At 46.3% G+C, this 20074-nt stretch overlaps 1 protein-coding gene across 1 annotated transcript in view; it reads right to left on the reverse strand.

Moving 5' to 3' along the window:
* Positions 1-20074, reverse strand: part of Ephb1 (EPH receptor B1) — a 456415-nt gene that overhangs the window by 283305 nt on the left and 153036 nt on the right. Inside the window, exon 3 of the mRNA XM_059268461.1 lies at positions 9761-10442. Within this exon, the coding sequence (XP_059124444.1) occupies positions 9761-10442 (682 nt within the window). The remainder of the gene's footprint in view (positions 1-9760; positions 10443-20074) is intronic.

Raw genomic sequence — 20074 nt, forward strand, 5'->3', positions numbered from 1 at the left:
GCATTACAGAGAAACCCTGTCTCCATAAACCAAAGAATTAAAACAGTAAATAAATAAATAAGGGCAGACTCCGGGTTCATAAATTGTTTCCCAAAGAAATCTTCATATAATGTAGAGATTGAGGTTTCTCGTCTCATCTGTGGATGAATTCTTACAGATAACAATAATGAGAAACAAAATATTCAGGACTAATACATGCAATATTTCTCACATGTTTCTCATATAAACCTATCGAATGTCAAAAGCTACTAGTGTCAAAATTATAATGCCAGGCATCCAATCATAGCCCCATCTTCACAGCTCATCACCCAAAATGTCAGGATAAGGTGTATATATTTCTTTTCTCACGACTGATGGAGCTAGTTGCCCTTCTAAGAACTGTTTACTAGCTCCATGCGGCATTCGAATAGCAAGCCAGGACTTCAGCAACTTACAGAACTTCCCAACGCTCAACAGCCCTCACAGCAAGACAAATGCAAATTGAAACTGGAGTGGGATGCCATTCTTTACCTACCAGATTGGCAATGATAAAAATGATTGATATTTTATTATCTTGGCAGAGGTATGGGGAACAAGAACTCATACTGCAGGTGAAGGTAGGTGCAAAAAAGTTTTTGGTAGAATATGCCTTTTTGAGGGAACACAATTTGGGAATATCTATCAAAATTAAAAATGTATATGCTTTGACTCAGCAATTTTACTTTATAGATGCAGAGATCCACACCCAAACACCAAGCTAAGCTCCAGGAGTCCAGTTGAAGAGAGAGAAGAGGGATTCTATGAGCAAGGGGCATCAAGATTATGATGGGTAAACCTACAGAGACAACCAAACCAAACTAGTGGGAATTCATGAAATTTAGACCAACATCTGTGGAGCCTCCATGGGACTAGACATGCATAAGCAAGACAGTTGTGAAGCTTGATCTGCTTAAGGGGCCCCATGGCAGTAGGATCAGGATCCATCTCTGTTGCATAAGCAGGTTTTCTGGAGCCCACTACCTATGGTGGGACAACTTGCACAGCCTTAAGGCAGGGGGAGGGGCTTCGACCTGCCTCTACTGAATGGACCAGGCTCTGCTAACTCCCCATGGGAGGCCTTACCTTCTTATAGGAGGGAATGGGGGGTGAGTTGGTGGGGGTGGCTGGAGGGGTGGGAAGAGGGAAGAGGGGGATCTGTGATTGGTATTTAAAATGAATAAAAAAAATTCTTAATTAAAAAAAGTTTTTTGGTAGAATATGCCTTTTTGAGGGAACACAATTTGGGAATATCTATCAAAATTAAAAATGTATATGCTTTGACTCAGCAATTTTACTTCAGAGAATTTGCAGCATTCTTAGCTCCTAGAAAAGTGCTTGGCACAAAGAAACTCCTCAATAAATATTCATTGAGTAAATTAATTAATGAATTTATCTTGCCAATGTGCTCACATATTAATTCAAAGATTAATACGCAAGGGTATCTATCCCAGTGTTGCTCAGAAATAGCAAGAGATAGGGGGAAAACTAAATGTATATAAATGAAGAGCCAGTAAAATAAATAAATAGAACACAATGAAATAACAATCAGCACAAACCATTTCTAACCTTCATTGCAAAGTAGGAACTGAGCTGGGGAGACCAGGTGCAGGGCCTCGGTCAAGTCCCCAGTGGGGTGGGTCAAGGGTTTGTTTGTGTCCTGAGTGAACAAATCTCAGATCTCCTCTGCAAGAGAAATTTTAAACTTTAACAGTAAGAAAGGCTGGGGCGGGGGGGAGGCCAGTATGAAAGGAAATTTACATATCTGGAGTGTTTTCCAGATCTGCATAAAAGTTCTATCCCAAGAAAGAAAAACTCAAAGATGAACCAGACTCTCCTGGGGACTGTGAGTTCCATCCCTGGAGGAAATGAGATGGGATGGATAGAGGTGGTTAATCTTGGGGCCCTGATTAACCAAGAAGGATTCTGCTCTCTAGATTTCTCCAGACTAACACTCCACATGTGGCTCCCACATCCTCTGGCTATGGAGGCTCTTCCTAAGAGTTAGGACTGCAAGAAATGCTTGGAGTTAAACCAAGACTTGAGGATGTACAGAAAATCTACACATGAAAGGCCCAGTCGCCACCACTGCCCAGTGAGTTTCTGGAAATTATATGGTCATGAAGATGGCCCAGCCTACTTGACTTCAAAGCTCCAAAGACGAACAGGAAGGCCAGAAACATGCAGGCCTGCAGATAACAGAAGCAGGGCACGCACCTGAAGAGGGTGTGGCTTAGCTGTGACCAGAACACATGCTGCTGCTGCTGGAAGCCCTGGGTCAGTGAGCTACCCCAACAAACCAGGATCAACTGGAAACTAAAAGACTGACTTCCTGTTCACCTAATGAAAGTTTCAGAACTGCACTGGGTCTTGAATGTCATTCCAAGAAGCTTCCTGAAGTGGTCTGTGGAACATCCTACCTCTGGAGCCTGCTGCAGGTGACCTGATTTCCTCCTGTCCTCCCGGGCCTGCATGCAGAGACGAGGCTAGTCCACTTGCAGGTGCGTGGACACAGCCTTCAGCAGGCTGAGTAAACACCTAGGAGACAAATGCTCTTTGACACCTGGATGGTGTCTAGAACCCAAAGCAAACCCTGCCATATTCTGCATTAAATTACATCCCAGAAGGAACTGTCTGCCCTATATCACCACATGGCTGTTAAAATAAGATAGAGGTTCAACTGCTTTTATTAGCTAACTAATAGTTTAGGCAGCAAGGAGAGTATATACAGGTCATCTGAAGGCCACGAGCTGACTCTAGGGAAAGGTTGAGGTTACTTCTCTCAATATCCCTTTCAAAGCCCTAATAGCAAAGTAAGGCTTGCTCTGGGTGGCTTTCCAGTGTCCTTTGCCAGAGCCTTTCCATGGCTTTTCAGTTGTCTCCATCTCACTGCACTGAGGAAGATCCAGGAGCATCAGGGCTCTGTCAACACTGTTGTCAACGGCAACAGGAAGTAAAACAATAAAGACTGAGCTCCCTCCTGGGGGCCTAGAACCAAAAGACACAGCATTCAGAGTAGGTTTCTTCTCAGTGACTCCCCTTCTGTTCAAGAAAGTGTGTGCTCAGAACCTGCAGCAAGGGACTTCCCAGCACCAGAGAACAATGGGGCAGAAAGCAAAGGATACTATTACATGAAAAATGTCCCTCCCAAATCCAAGTGTTACAAAGCAATAGTATTAAGAGGTGGGTCTTTAAGAAGGTGATTAAATTATGAGGTCCCTATCCTGTGAATGGGATTAAGGCACTCACAACACTAGAGTCCTCACAACGCTAGGACAGCTCCTCCGCCTCTCTGCCATGGAGGGCACCGTGGCCCTCCTCTCCAGAAGACAGAATTCTCACTGTAGAACTTAATCTACCAAAGACTGGGACTTGGACTTACTTAGCTCCAAACCTGTAGGAAGTGTATTTCAGCCCATTCTAAAGCACCCTATCTGTGGCATTCTGTTCTAGCAGCACCCACAGACCAGCATGCTTAGTGTGGTTGAGCTGCAACACAGCCCCTGAAGAGTTCTTGATGCAGATTAGAAAGTCACATCTAGACTACAACATGTTCTCACCCCCCTTTCTCTGACACACAGCCTTAGGCCAGGAAGCTGGGATCACCCTCTAGAAATGGTGCACTACTTAGATGGTTTGTAAACCATTCTCATGCTCTCTGGAAAGAGGGGTTGAGTCCAGCCAAGAAGATGACAACCAACAAAAAAAATCCTGGGCAGACACACATGGTGCAAAACTGTGTAAGGACATCCAGGAACCACAAGCAAAACCAAGGTCAATATTCCTGAAAACATATTTTTAAGGGTGCTTAACTTCAGCCTAGTCTAGTCTCAGAACCAGAGGCAGAAAGTAGCATCTTAAGACCTGAGTTCTAATCCCAGGACTGACAAGAGTTGGTTTGTCTTCTCTATGGACAAATCCCACCCATGCCACTCACTCATTCACTCAGTTTCAGACCTCATAGGTTTTCAGGAGCAGATGACAGCGCAGTCAACAGCCGCCTTCAGGCACCCGCTAAACTCCCAGCCCGGAGATATTTCCACCACTCACATCAAAATGCATATTTATTAAGTCACGGATGGCCAGGCTTAATGCAAAATGCAGACTTCCTCCCAGACAGCTCTCCTGCCTGAAGGGTGTTATCACTCAGTGGTTATGGGGCTGCCCTGAGATGGTCAGGACTGTTTAGTCAACAATAGCGGAGTGTGGGTCTTCTGGAGCAGGAAGGGGAGGTGCAGAACCTAGGAGGATTTGCACCCTGACACCTACATCCTATGCTGCCTTTAGAGCCCAACACGTTGGTGGCTGTGCAGCACAGGGACATTCTTCCAGTTCCACTCATTGTTGTTCATGGTGTCACAGTCCATTACATCCAGCCAATTACATATGACTCCTCTCTGGAGGGCACTGGGCAGGGCCACTGCAGGAAGCAGAGGAGGCCCCGGGTGGTTTCTAAATGAAGTAGCCTGTTGGGAAATCCTATTATGAAGCTCATCTTACAGGGCTGCAGTGTTAATGACCTTGGCCTCCCTTGGCCCTGAGAATAGCTGGTCTCCCTGGTGCTGGAGGGGAGGCCATCTGGGCTGTGGACTTTCTCTCTCCAGCTGGCTGCTGGTGGGCCAGGGGGAGTGGTAGTGCTCCTCGGTGCCCTTGAATATGGCTGCCAGCGCAGTGGCCTGACTCATGTGCACATACATGGGAACACATATGCACACAAATATACATCATTTCCTGGGGCCTTCCCTTTCTCCTGCAGAACCTCAACAGGAACTGTCAAGGAACCCAAAGCTGAGGCCAACAACCTTAAGGGGGATGGGAATAGGCCCTAGAAACCTCCTTTGAGCTAAATTAGACACATTTTTCTCCCCCTTCAGATCTTGCAGATTTTTTTTCATCTCAACTCCCCTAGGCTTATAAAGTGGCTCATCTCAACTGTTCAAGTTGACAAAAGGCATTGAAATTGTTGAAAGGTTCAAAGTGTCCCTTGGGTTTCCATGCATGAAGGAATTTACATGTAGGTAGAAAATTACCAAAGAACAAGGTTCCCACTTGGTGTGCGTGGTGGGGGTAGAGATGCAGCCATTCTAGGAAAGGAGACCCTTGGAGCGATGTCAGGGCAGAGCCTGCACAGGTAAGGGTGCCAACCCCAGCCCACAGCTCACATGGGGAGGTGGGGAGCTGCAGAGCCATGGAACAATTTGGAACAGAGAATCGTTCTGTTCTCCAGGACGTTCAAAGGCCCCGTCAGCATCCATGGCTGGACTAGTGATGGTCGGACTTGAGAATTCCCTGGGAAAGCTGCAAGGCTTCCCAGGTATGCTCAGCTGCAACACCAGTTCAAGCCTGAGTGGGAACTAGAAGTTTTAAAGGTGTGGCCCTGTCTGTTGCCAGGAAGGGTGCCATTTCTAGTATGCTTGGGGGTTCTGGTACCTACTAGCTAGTGCTGGCTCTCTACAGGAATAGCTATTCTTTTCTGTAACTTCTGGGCAGTCAACCTCCCAGCCCTCTCTCACCTACTCAGAACTCCTCTGGGGCTCCTGATCAGCTACAGCACCAAGTCAATTAGCCTTTGGCCTGTAGTCCCATCTGCTAAAGTCAGAAGCCTTCTCTGGACACCATAGATCACTCCCTTCTGCCAGAGGTCAAGGCACCTGGGACAGGCAGGAACATGGGCAAAAGGGATGATAGACAGGACTGTGACTATTATTTTCCAAGCCACAGCCCACCCCCTCTACCTAAAGCCCTGTGACTGAAAAGAAGCCCATGACGCAGAACCTTCTGGAAGCTTTAAAGAGTGTTAGCAAAGTTAGCCCTTCAGGGAATACCCAAGGGTGGAACAGAACCCCAAGCTAGGGCCTGCTCTGGAAGCCCTGGGCACCCAGAAGGTATGTTACAGCCTGATGTTTTGACAGAAGAAGAAGGAGCCTGCTCCTAGTAGGCACCTAGGATTATCAGTTCCAGCCCTGTGCCAGTTAGTTTTTGTCAACTTGACACAAACCTGGACATGTCTGAGAAGGCAGAATCTCAATGGAGTAACTGCTTCCATCAGATTGGCCTATAGGCAAGTCTGTATGGGCATTTTCTTGATTAATGATTGATGTGGGAGAACCCTGCTCCCTCAGGGATATACCACCCCTGTACAGGTGGTTCTGGGTTCTGTAAGAAAGCAGGCTGAGCAAGCCATGGGGAGCAAGCCAGTAAGCAGCGCTCCTTCGTGGCCTTTGCTGCAGTTCTTGCCTCCATGTTTCTGCCCTGTTTGAGTTCCTTCCCTGACTTCCCTCCAATGATGGGCTGTAATTGGGGGTTATAAGCTGAAATACAAGCCCCCACCCCAGCTGGTTTGGGTCATGTTGTTTCATCACAGCACCGGAAACCCTGACTAAGCTATAGCCCCACCATCTTCCCTTTAGGCTAACCTTAGCCAAAATATTTTAAAGCTTGCCCAGCACCAGCTCAGGGCTTGCCAGCACAGCGAGAGCTAGGCCGCATGGGGCCCACACAAAGAATCACTTCACTGGGAACGCTAGCAGGAGGAATGTGGCAAAAAGATAGAAAGGAAGCTGTGTTTTCTTGTTAATCCCCTAAGCTATGAGCACATGACCAGAAGCTGAAATAGATGAGCTGTCTCCCAAGTAATTAATAATTTCATACTGACTGACACATGATGAGGTCAGAGTTGGTGGTAGGACCAACATGCCTGTGCGCTTCTGCCTGATGGGCCTAGCCTGTGTGTGTGCTACAGAAAGGATGAGTCAGAGGCAGGCCCTCAGCCACAGAACCCTCTAGAAAGTATGTGAGCCACATGCCAACACCTAAGTTCTACCACCCAGCCTCTGCCTGCTGTCCTCATTGTCCCTTCTCATATCCTCTCTCTCCTCAACAGGAACTGCTCCAGGCCAGGGCTGCTCCTGGCTGCCTGGGCTGCCTAATTGGTCTCCAGGTGTCTCTGCACAACCCAATGACTGGTCACCAGGAATTTGACAGATACACGGGTTTAGCAGATGGGAAGTGAAAGCCAGAGAATATGGTTCCTTGCCCATCAGAACAGTAACTCCTTAAAAAAATAGGGAACCAAAAAGCAGAAAGGATGCTGTTTCTACAGCCACTCTATAGATTCTAAGGCAAAGTCTAGATTCTCTATAGGCAAAGTCTCAGATGCAAATATCCCAATGGGTGGGGGGATTGGCACACGGTGAGAACCACAACACTATCAGGCTCCCCACAGTGAGACTGTGGCAACAAGAATTTGCAGGCGATGTCAGGACATAGCAGCTGTTGGACCTCCGCTGCCTTTCACCTACAGTCTCTGCTACTCACGGTTCTCTCCGATCCTGTTCTCATGAGGTGGCCATCCCAGAATCGTCATGAAGGACTGATCCCAATGCCTACCTGGCAACCCAGTATGCGCATATCATGTGGCTGGAGGTCTCCCCTTGAAAATACAGCACTGGGACCAACCTCAGATTTCTACACGCACTGCCTATCCCAAGGGTAGGTACAACATCCTTCTGAAGTCTCCATCTACACAGGGCTTGGGTCCCCTCTTTTCCCAGGCACTGCTCTGTGAATCCTCGACAGAGCGGTCTGGTTCAGACATCAGAGTTCTCATACCAGCAATCGGGAGGATGTAAATATCGAGCTTCTGAGGCAGAGGTGAAGGGCTTCTTTTGGCCTCCAAGGGAAATGGGCTTAGCCAGGCTATGGAGCCGAAGAAACCATGCTACGACCCAATTTGTCACGCTACACTCTCAGAAGTGCCACCAGAATGTAGCTGCCTGTGCGCTGAGGATGTCCTCCCCCCCCTTGCCTCCACCCTCCAATGAGTTTACAGTAAGTGGTTACATGTAAAGTTCAGCCATGTTCACAACAGTCAGAGATTGGCAACATCCAAGCAAGCCCATAAGAGCGGTTTGGGCCAAGAAGGAAGAATGAAAAGAAAGAACTTGCATTTACATATTTGTCCCCACAGGCCCTCCCCAGAACAACCATGAGAGGTGACTGACAAGCAGTGTGGACAGCAGAGTCCCCCAAAAGAGTAACGTTCCAATTAGTCCAAAGAAACGAGAGCCTGTTTCCCAGAGTCCCAATTAAATCACAACCAATCAATGCTTGCTCCCATCCCTGCCATTCTGCTCAGGAAATAATGAGAAAAATGAGAGGGGCCCCCGCCAGCAACTTCCGTGTGGCAGCCCTTTGAAGCCAGAGAAATGCACCCCAGCATGTTTTGCAAGCATGCCCAGTCGCCGCTGCACCTGTGCCTTTAAGACAGCCTGGTGTCTTGGTCCCCACTCGGACCCTGAAGAATGCCAAAGAGGGTGCCCTCACCCCACCCCCAACCTGTGGGACACAGAGGAGCTCTGTGGGACCAGCCCTGGCTGGTCTTAAAACTGTCTGCGTTGATTCATCACTGGATCTGGCGCGCTCGCCCCTCTGTTTCCACGCCATCCATCATGGGTCCCAGAACCAAGAAATCCAATAAAGACACAATGGCACAGCTCTGTGTTCCCAGCAGGCCCCAGAAAGGCTGTGCGAAGGCCCCAGCCCAGGCAATTAGCTGAATCCATGGGATCGCGTGCTGATGGGCTTTCAAAATCCCTTGCCAGGCATTTCACAGGCAGGTGTTTGGGGAAGGAGGGAAGGAAGCAGACAAGGGCTGGCTGGGTGCTCCAGCAGCACTAGAGGATGACCAGGAGGGTGCTTTCAGGAGACCTTCGATGGATAAGGAGCTAAATTCGCTCCCAAACTGCAAAAGACAGGGAGCAACCTTCGAATTACAATACCATGAAGATGGATCATTTCCAGGCCTTTCTAAGCAATCCAAACTTCTGAAGATCATAAGCAAGATTTAATAACGGAACTCACCTTCTCTTCCCAGCATCACCCTATATCCAGCTCCAATGATGTAGACCAGACAAGAGATACAGGGATTCTAGACCCTTCCATCCACTCTGGGGCCAAATGGAGCCAGTTCAGCATATTTATTACCACATATTGAACAACAGTAATGTAGGGTTCAGAGATCTACTGTGAGCGTGGGATACCTTAAGCCTCCAACCTGCAAAGTTTGCGTCAGTCTGCCCCACTCAGAAGCCAAGGTACCTCCACACATGGAACATTCCCATTCCTGTCCCAGTAGCTGCATCTCCCTCCAGGGCCTGGCACTGGGCCCCTGGAGCAAGACAGTCAAGCCAGAGGGCCTTGAGTTAATGAGCTCCATGGCTTCGGGACCAAGTTCAGTGCTGTGGGAGCTGGACTGAAATGAACTAAAATATTTTCCAAATTCAGTCACTTCTCAATTACCCTTGAGTGAACTGTCCATGACAACCCAAATACTCCATGCCCCCCAGAGCTTGAGGCTCATGAAAGATGCATAGAGTGATGTGTGTGTGTGTGTGTGTGTGTGTGTGTGAGAGAGAGAGAGAGAGAGAGAGAGATGCAGAGATACAGAGACACACACAGAGAGACAGAAAATGCATGTTCCCAAACTAACTATAAGTGATTACTGAATAGTTTTCCACTGTTGAGAATTTTCCCCACCCCTTCCTCCACACATGCATACAGATACTTGGTCCACAACTGGGAAATCATGAGGCCTATCGCTGGGGACAGAGGTTCTTTGGAGATTCATAATAAGCCACTAGGCTCTCTCTTTTCCTGAATGACCCCAATCTAGAAGCAGGAACACAATGAACTTGGACCTCCCCAGGCGGGATGGAAGCAGACACTCAAGGAGCCCCAGACTTACCCTTGCAGACCACGCTGTTCTCCGGCTCATAGCCAGGTTTACAGGTGCAGCGCCCAATGGGCACCATCCACTCTCCATCCCCATTGCAGTAGAGTTTTATGGGAACGTCCACTTCTTCTGCATTAGGGATGCATGTGCCCCGAGCAATCACCAGAGACGTGCTCTCTGCTCCTGTCATGGTTTCAGGGAACACTGCGAAGTTTTGCACAATGCTTGGACACTTTTTGAAGAAGACACGGACAGAAAGGAGAGACATACAGGCTCCATAATCCTGGAAAGCGAGGTAAAATCCATTCCGAGTAAGAGGCCCAAAGCTCCTGACTTCCGTGTTGACCTTCATCAATCTTCCCCCAAAATCCACCTGAGAGAAGCTCTCATCTGCAGCAATGGTATCAACTTTGAGGTAGGGGGCTTCAGACCAGAAGGCTGACTTCTTGGTGGCAATGACAGAGTCAGTCTCATAGTAGTACAAGTTGAAGGTCTCCTTGCAGGAGCCTGGGACATTTGGGAGGCTGCTGCAGTCCCTCACAGTGAAGCGCATCTCTGTGTAGATGCGATGGGCACCCCGTCTGTTGATGAAGGTGGTGAGCAGCCAGTTGTTCTGGTTGGGTTCAAAGACGTTGCACACTTGGTAAGTACGGATGGTGTTCAGGTTTTCATCATAGCCACTGACTTCTTCCCACTGTCTCAAGCGGGCCGCAGGCACACACATGCAAAATCAGAAAAGGAGAGAGTGATAAGACCCAAAGAGGCAATCCGGAAGAGAATCCCAGAGCTTTGGAGGGGCTTTAAGAGCCCACCAGTCTCACTGCTCCACTTAACAAAGGAGCTCATGTAGCCATGTCTGTGTTTTAAAGACTGCCTGAGATTCAGCGTCTCAGTTCTCTACAAATACACCCCCCAATACAACAGATTTAATTATAGAAAGTATTCCCTCAGCCAGGTGGTGGTAGTGCACGCCTTATTTCCAAGCACTCAGAAGGCAGGGGCGTGCGGATCTCTACGAGTTCCAGGCCAACCTGGCCTACAGAGTGAGTTCCAAGACAGCCAGAGCTACAACACAGAGAAACCCTGTCTCAGAAAACCAAACCAAAAAAAAGAAAAAAGAAAGAGAGACAGAGAGGGGGGGAGGAAGGGAGGGAAGAAAGGAGGGAGGGAAAGGAAGGAAGGAAGGAAGCATTACCTCATCAAACTTGGAAATCTCATGCTGTGTGCATGTGTGTGTCCTTTATTGTACCTTATTGAGGGCAGGCACCATACTTTTGGCTGCCAACAGCCTCTACTCTATAAATTAGAGATCCGGTTATAAAAGAACTCCACAACAGACATCCCCATCTGTGAACCTAGTATCTTTATGGTGGCAAAACTCCTTTATATACCTCTGTAAAGCATATGAAGAGAAACTTTTTTTCAGTTTCTCAACAAACTTAGATTATCAGAACCATTTGTTTTAGAAGAGCAATCTCTTTGAAAGAGCTGGACTGTAAAACGATGGAGGCTGCTAAGAGACACTCTTAATGAAGTCAATTCAGCTCCTGTGTGAAATTTTCAAGCTGAGATGAGATGGAGAAGCAATGTAGGAGGACAGTACTTAGAAAGGAAGGGCCATTGCTTACCCCAGGAGAGACACCTGATTCATAGTGGAAAAGAGAACTCCTATTTCAGAATCTTTATGTAGCAGAGGAAGAGTGGCGAACAGAGCATTTACTCCACGCCCTACAAGAGCCTCATGGTTGTTTGGTTATCTCCAGTTCATAGCTAATCAGACATCACATAATTCCTCCGCGGTACACGGCTGTAAGGGAAGCTGTATAGGAGGGATGGTGCTTTGAATCACCTAAAAACTTTGAGAAGGGAATTTCTGCAGCAGGTAATGGGAGGAAGTTAATAACTGAAGGAGTCTCTTCTTCTGGAGCTACAAAGGAAGATACATAGTGTCAAGGGCAGAGGGGACAACAGGGGGACATCTAGAGAGCTGGCCTACATATCCAGGATTGCCGGGCTCTCTCAGCCCTCCTAGAGTACCAGTTCCTGTTCCAGCCAGAGTCTCTGATGAGTTCCTTCCAGAAACCCTTGGGGACTGAAGGTCCATCTTGATTTGTTGCCTAGATAAAATATCAGTTTTCCCAAAAAGCAACCAGTATCCCATCTGTCGTTTGATTTGTTACCCACCCCCTTTCTCCTTCTCAAGGCATTCATAGCATAGGCTGATCTTGAACTTGCTACATAGCTACACCTGCTGCTACCTCCCCAGCGGTATTAACAGGAAAGGACCACCATAGCTATCTATGTAGTGCTGGAGGTTGAAATCTGGGCTTTGCGCGTGCTAGGCAAGCACTCTGCTAACTGAACGACGTCCCCAGCTCCTTGCAGGCACTCTTCCGGGCCCCAGCACCACTCCTTGCTCGACTTGTAACACCAGGACTTTAATGTTGCAAGAGGCTTCCACCTCCAAGCTCCATCTTTAGGCGTTTGACCTAGGATACCCTTTCCATCTTTGCTGGAATAACTGCAACTCTGGAAAACCTCCCAGTTTCCAGCTCCTACTACCCAGGCTGGACACTTGCTCTACCCTTTCTCCACCTGTAAGAATTTGGACACACGGACACTACTGAAGCATCCCGTCCCACCAGTGGTTGGTGGGGCCCTAAAGGATCACAGCATAGGGATATTCAGCATCTGGACCCAGCACCGGAACAGATATTGTGCACACATGAGGATATGCTTGTTCCCATGCTCAGTGGCAGGGCCACAAGCTGAGCAAAAGCCCCACTGCATAGCTCATGTGGAGTATAAATCCACACTGTCAAACCTCACCTTGGCTTTGCTTAATTTCTTATTGATCTCTGGATGTAGAGGAGCCACTTTTTTTTTCTTTCTTAAAGACTGTGTTATGTTCTATTTAAATGTGTTTGTGGAAGTTTTGTTCTGCTTGACTGGGTTTTGGAAACCAGAAAGCAAATAGATGAGGGAGAAGTTGCTGACAGCATTTCAGATCGTTTTCAGGCCTCCCTCCTTTCCTAGCACCATTCTGAAACATTTTCCCTGCTGACCTGACATGACTTTGGAGGGAGGGCAGGCAGCTTTCTTTTAATGTTCTAGAATTGTTTAAACTCAGCAGGTCTCATGATCCATTGTTCCAGCAGGGTTTCAGCATAAATGCTGGGCCCTTTGGCTGATGCCCAGGTGAAGCATGGACCCCATTCAGGGCAGAGGTCTCCTCACAGCCAGAGCCTCTGCCCACCCAACACTAATGCAGCTCTCCCTGAAAAAGGAAGTCCCAGCTACCAGGCTCACCTGAATGCCGAGGCCACTACCACTGAAAGTCCTGAGATAAACAGAATGAGGATCTCACTCAGCAGAGCCGGGCTATTGAGAACATTCATCTTCGAAAATGATGCTGATTAGCGTTGTAAGACCCAACAGAGGTAATCGCTTCAGACATTAACCTCTCCGGGCCTCAGTTTCCTCGTCTGTAAAATGAGGAATCATACTGGGTGACCTCAAGTTGTAAAATTCTACAGATCTAATTGGTTCTGTGACAGCTCCTAAGGGAGTGCTCAAATCAAATTAGAGGGGATAGAGCTGTATGTTCAAAAGGAAAGAGGAGAAAGGAGCGGAGAGAAAGGAAAATCGCCCCCTGTGGTGTGGGGGGAAAGGAGACCGTGACTACAGCGCTGCGCATTAATTTCTCTCCGGCTTCCATTCTTCTCCTGTCAGCTGGTGCTGTGAGGGTGGGAGAAGGAAGAGAGAAGACAGGGCGAGAGGAGAGATAAATGCCTCCCAGGGTAAGTAGCAATTATGATGGGGAGGGCCTTAAGAAAGAGAAGATCTCAGTTCACGGAGACAGACTAGGATGGGCTGGCATTCCCAGCAGGGAGGGACAAACATTGTTATTTGTTGATGTTACACCGCATCAGTCTCATTGCTTTATTGCAAAACCTCACTCATTCATCAGTGGAAAATGTTTTCTAAACGTCAGCTTTATGCCAGGCATTCCATTAGCCACTGGGGATACAGCAGTGTGAAGCTTAGGACTGAGGGACAGGGACAGAAATTAGAAAATTATCAGAATAACTACATAATTGCAGTTGTGTTAATTAATGGGAGGTTATGAGGTACCAAGAAAGGGAATGTACATGAAATGCAGGAAAGTCTTCCAAAAGAGTCTCCAAGTGGATAGGGTGGATGGAGAGGAGTTGTCTTGGAGAGGTGTGTATATCCTAGGGGCAAAAATGGGCATAGCATCTGTGCCCCAAGGCACACAAATACAAAAGCCCTGTGGTGGGAAAAAGCAAGCTGGTATTATTCAGGGATGAAGTTCACGTGGCAGAGTCTTACAAAGTAGGCATGGTAGGGATAAAACCAAGGGACGGACATGATGAGAACTTCCGGTTTCAACCTGAGCACAGAAAACACAGACAGGCGAATTTTAGAGAGGAAACACCCAGATGACCAAAGTTCAATGTTTAGAAGATATCTCAAAGTAGGAACTAGGCTGGAGGAGGCCTAAGAGCATGGGAGGAACAGCTGGAGATCACTGCCATCCAGCTGTGAAAGAAGATGGGGAGGAGACCTGTGGAGCTGGGAGAGATATTTCAGGGGTGACTCTCACTGACAGTGAAGTGACAGACCCAAGGGTCCATGTGACCCATAAACATCTTTTCACACTATCTTTGAGTATCTCAGATCTTTAGAAATGCTGGTTTCCCTGCGCCTTTCCTTTAAAAAGCCAGACGTTTCTATGGGCCTTGGATAGTCGGACTGAAGAGATTCCTTTTCAGCACCCATTTTGTTACCATTAGCCTGTACTGTCCAAGGGCAGACTTACAGCACTTCTCCATTCAATGGCCACTTCCCAGCCTCCAGTTCTAAGCGCTGTCCTCCCCCTCCCACCGCACCCCCGACCCCGTGTGTTTTACCTGCTGCCACTAAACAGCAGCCAAGTACCATGAGTGGCTTACTAGACTGGCAAGACATCAAAGAGATAAAGTGCCAAGTCTTGGTAAGGAAGTGACTGAGAAGATACCAGGAAGTGGAAATGGATAACATCATTTTGGTTTGGGTTTTAATTTAATGCAGTTGCTTCTCTCAACACTGAAAATGTTAACCTAAACTCAAATCAGTGGGAAAAGGTAAATCAATTTTTTTCCTAAATTTTGGATAACTGGGTAACCATCTGGAAAAAGCTAGCTCCCCTATCCTCCATCCATTATTCCAGAATAAATTCCCAATAAATCAGAGAGTTAAACATTAAAAACAAAACCATAAAAATACCAAAAGAGGTCACAGGGACAATTTCTCTACATTTAATCATAACACAAAACTCAAGAGGCCATAATTTGATAATTTCAACTTCACCAATTTTCTTCATTTTTTTAAATGGGCATGATGGAAATCTTTGTAAGCAAAGAGAAAAAAAATAGGGAAAGCTTGATGAAGAAAACCCTCAAAACTATTTATAATGTATCAGGAGTAACACATTAATTTCCCCCTAATATATAGAGAGCTTATATATCAGTAATAAAATAGACATACAGGCAAAGAACATCAACTAACAGCTCACTGGGATGCAGACACACCTCTCAGTCATATGACAGGATGTGGCATGTCAGTCAGCATTGCAGAAATGGTCTAGGCCATGTTTTGACCTTTTCTGTTGTTGGTGGTTAAAGAATAGACGTTGAAAGACACTGTATTTGAAAGGACATTGGAGATAAGAGTTATTGATACACAGGCAGGAGAAATGGCTCAACAGTTAAGAGCCCCTTCTCCCCTTCAGAAAACCAGGATTCAAGTCCCAGAACCAACATGGCTGCTCACAACCATGCATAATTCCAGTTCTAGGGGATCTGATGCCCCCTTCTGGCCTCCTTGTGCACTGACACACATGTGGTGCACATACACACATGCAGGCAAACACGCAGACACATAAACTGAAAATAAGTCTTTGTAAAAGGACTCTGATACACAGCTGGATGGGAGGCAAATTCATATCATTCCAATCAAAAATTATAGCCATTAGGCCGGGCGGTGGTGGCGCACGCCTTTAATCCCAGCACTCGGGAGGCAGAGCCAGGCGGATCTCTGTGAGTTCGAGGCCAGCCTGGACTACCAAGTGAGTTCCAGGAAAGGCGCAAAGCTACACAGAGAAACCCTGTCTCGAAAAACCAAAAAAAAAAAAAAAAAAAAAATTATAGCCATTGACACAGCAATTCTACTTGGAGGATCATTCGTCAGATAAATTTTCAGATATAAAATACCTGATTCATATTCACATCTGTGTCATAGTTACACAAGCCATCATCACCTCCAGAGGCAGCCATGTCGCTGAGGATCACAGTCAGTAGCCTTCCCAGCATCTACTGACAGGCAGCTTTGCAGAGCCGGGATGGACTGAGGAGCCATTCGCTGAGACCGAATTACTCGCCAACCATTATTAAAAATCTTAGTTGTGGAGTATGTTTCCTGTTTCACCGCACATCAGTCTCTCTATACCCACCCCTCTTCCTGGATCTCTCAATTTAATTCTTTAATGTGACTGAAGAACTTTGTTAATATCCAACAAGTAGCAAGTTCATAAGCAAAGTATAATGTTTCCATACAGTGGACTATTATTTGCAACAGAAAAGGAGTAAATTACTGATACATATTAAAACAGGGGTAAATCCCAAAAATGTTATGTCAAGTGAAGGAAGCTATGTGCCTTGAAAGGCCACACATATGACTCTCGACACACATAAAGTCAGAAGAGCCAAATAAACAAACAGAAAAGTATTTTTCCTGGGCCTGGGGAGTCTGGAAAATAACTGCAAATGGGTACAAGTGGGTAAAGAATCTTCTTTGGGGTTGGTGGGAATGTTCTGAGATGGGGGTATGATGATCACAAGCCTTGCAAATTTACTATACTAATTTAATTATATGCCTAAAATGGGGATATCTACAAGAGATGAATAAATACATCACTATAGCTAACGAACTTCATTATTTTGGGCAGTTGATACCTCAGCCCCCCAACAATGCAGACTTGGCCTGTGTCATCCACAAACACCATGCCCACAGCAGCCCACACCTCTGTTCACCCTATCCCCTTACCCAGAATGCCCTTCTCATTCCTCTATCCTTCTATACTTCAGCTTCTTAAGTAGTGGGTCACCACCCTGTATGGGATGACACAAGTGCATGTGGTGGTCTCTCTCTCACATACACAGAGGCACACAGATGCACACAGATGCACACACACACACACACACACACGCACACACACACACACACGCACGCACACACACACACACGCACGCACGCACCCACAAATTAACAATAGTAAAAGGTTTCTGAGTATACAGGGAACAAAGATTAACACAAAATCAACATGTAATGAATCTCAAATCTCTCTGGCAATGCTCAACATCCTGTGGCACTCAGCTTCACTGCTGCCTTCATTCTGTACACACAATATGCACACTTCATTCCGCACATGTCACACCATGCAAGGCCAACAAACCCAAACACCTCAGCTCAGATTTGAGCCAACCGTATGCTCTAAACAGTGTTTTTATGGTACATAAGTGTATTCTATGGTGCATCAGCTAAACCAGGGTGGCTGAATTACAGAAAACAAAGACAATGTTTTCCTACCATCACTGCTCATCAAATCAGTACATCTTTGGGTTCCACTATTTTGTTAGGATGTTTAAATTTTAAAACTGTCATTTGAGTGGCTGACTTGAATTTCATTTTAAAAGAAAATCATTAAGTGAACTTGTACTTGGGATTGGGACAGAATTTCAACAACTTCTGAAATGGCCCTAAACATACTCCTGATATTTGATAATCTGAATTTATGTGAACTAGTGTTCTCAGCATTGATGATCATAAGTGCACAATATTGATCAACCTTGAAATATTGAAGATGCTCCATGTCCTGCAGTAACAAGTATTTAGCCAAGAGTTAATTCTCCATGTATAAAACATGCAAGCATACCCATCTCATTAGTGTGCAAATTTGTATGTGTCTTTAATAAATGCTAAGATTATATGAATGACAAAGAATCATTTTAAAATAAATTTCTTTGTGATCACTATCGGTAAAAGTTTGGTTTGCAAATCTAATTTATAGGCTATGTACCAGGTTGCATAAACTTTTCTGGGTCAAGTGGTGTTGAAAGGAAGAAGTCTAAGAAATCCTCTTCTAAACCAAGTGCCAAATATTTCTTCAGTCTATCTTGTTTCTGGATGAACAAATGATGCTAAAATGGAGGCAAAGACAGCATCTAGAAGTGGCCAAGGAGACATCCTTGTCACTGGGACCAGAGACCAGAGTAGTACCTAAAAGTGTCCCAAAGACCGGGTGAGACTCTTGGTTTCAGAATCCCATGCCATGCAACAACAGTGTCTGATCCGGGAATGTCTAGGACCAATGAAATCCACAGGTCTTCTTGGTACTCATCCCGTTTTTATCCCAGATGATCTCATGTCAACAAGCAACACTGGAGACCTGTCCGGCAGTCATCAGGCCAACCGTGTTCAGCAAGTCCAAGCACAATCGGCCATTCTTGCAGAACAGTATTTCTCCTAACTGGCCTCTCTCTTCCATTCCCAAAGCCACTGTCCTGGGGATGGTGCTTACACCGTCTGCCTTGTTTCTGTTTGGTTTTGCTGTTGTTGTTGTCGTTGCTGCTGCTGTTTTGTCAGAAAATAGTGGCAACACATAAAGGCAAGAGACGTCAAGGGCTCAAGCCAAGAGCACTTCCTCTCACATGGAGGCCCAGAAGCCATGCCCACTTCCTAGTACTGGTACTGAGGTTCTGACAGACCCTAGCACCTCCCCCTAATCTGCCTTCTACAACCACCTGATCTCTACTGCACAGAGCCAAAGAATGGCAGCCCTGGCTGGACACCATTCCAGAGGGATCTGAACTGTTACCAAGCAGACAGACTGAGGACATTCTGCAAGAGCCGCACACAAGTCACGTGGCAGACGCACAGCAGGACTGAGTTCTCTACAGTCCCTCCTTCAAGGATTCTCGGGCCCCACTTCCTCTGTGATGACGTCCCCAGCTTAAATCTGGATGGAGATTAGTTTTCAGAAGGCTTCGTGCATGGGTGAGTCTATTCCACACAATTTAACATTTGGTAATACACTCTTTCCAACTACTCTTTAATTGCTTTGTGTGTGTGACTTTGGTTTCTGCTACTGAGCTGTGAGCTCCTTGAGGACATGAAACTGTGTTTTGACTAGTTCATTAGTTCATGTCAACAAGCAACATCATTCAATGCATGGAACTTCACACCACTGGGGCCATGCAACAACAGTGTTTTACCTGGGAATGTCTAGGACCAATGAAATCCACAGGTCTTCCTGGTACTCAGTTCATTTTTATCCTAGATGATCTCATCCATATACAAGGATTCCGTTGCTATGGAGTACATCACCAGTTTCACTGCTCCCCATTGATCAGCCTTGTATAACAGGCTGCCTGCTGGACATTACCTGCAGATACTTGGAACTCACCTTGCTCTCGGCAACACCATGTCCACACAGTGCCAAATGCCCTATGCCTAGAAGGAACTCTGTGCTTTTCTTTCTCCATTGGTGTCATTTCTGTTTGTCACAGGGGATTAATTACCAAATCTTTCTTCTATTCTCTCCTCTGTGGTGCCTCTATCCAGCGTTCTCTTCCTTTCCCCTTTCTGCCATTGACTCCTCTCTCCCTTCCCAATGACTCTCCAGTCACTCTTTTTAATTCTTCTGACCCTAGGAATCTTCTAGAACACAAATCCATCTCCTCCATCGCCGTACCTAAAGGGTTGGAACAGTGCTGAGTGCCTCACTATGCTCCTAGTGCTCAGCTCTCAAAAAAAAAAAAAAAAAAAAAAAAAAAAAAAAAAAAATGCTAGGTTGGTGCCATGAAAGCTACCAAAGGAAGCAACCAACAGTCCTACATGTAAAACCTGTGAACCACAACAATGACCAGCATGGCATGATAACCCTCAGGGTTCAGTAGTGGCATCCATACCTAGGTGGTAATCAACAGCTTTCTAATTGAACTTAAGGCCCTGCTCATCAAGAGGGAAATCATGCCTGGTATTAGAAACCTAGCCAACCACCCAGGGCAAATGAAGTCATAGATCTTGGAGGAGAGCTTACAACTACTACTAAACCAGTATAATCCCTAACGACATTCTAAATATTTATCTTTACACCCACAGATAAACGTAGCCCCAACCCCTCATTAAGGAAACTTCTTTTACAACAGGGGGAGACCATTACAGAAAAACCACAATCAATCCAAAATTCGGAGTTGTGGAGCC

The sequence above is a fragment of the Peromyscus eremicus genome, chromosome 7 (assembly GCF_949786415.1).
Source record: "Peromyscus eremicus chromosome 7, PerEre_H2_v1, whole genome shotgun sequence".
Lineage (NCBI taxonomy): Eukaryota > Metazoa > Chordata > Mammalia > Rodentia > Cricetidae > Peromyscus > Peromyscus eremicus.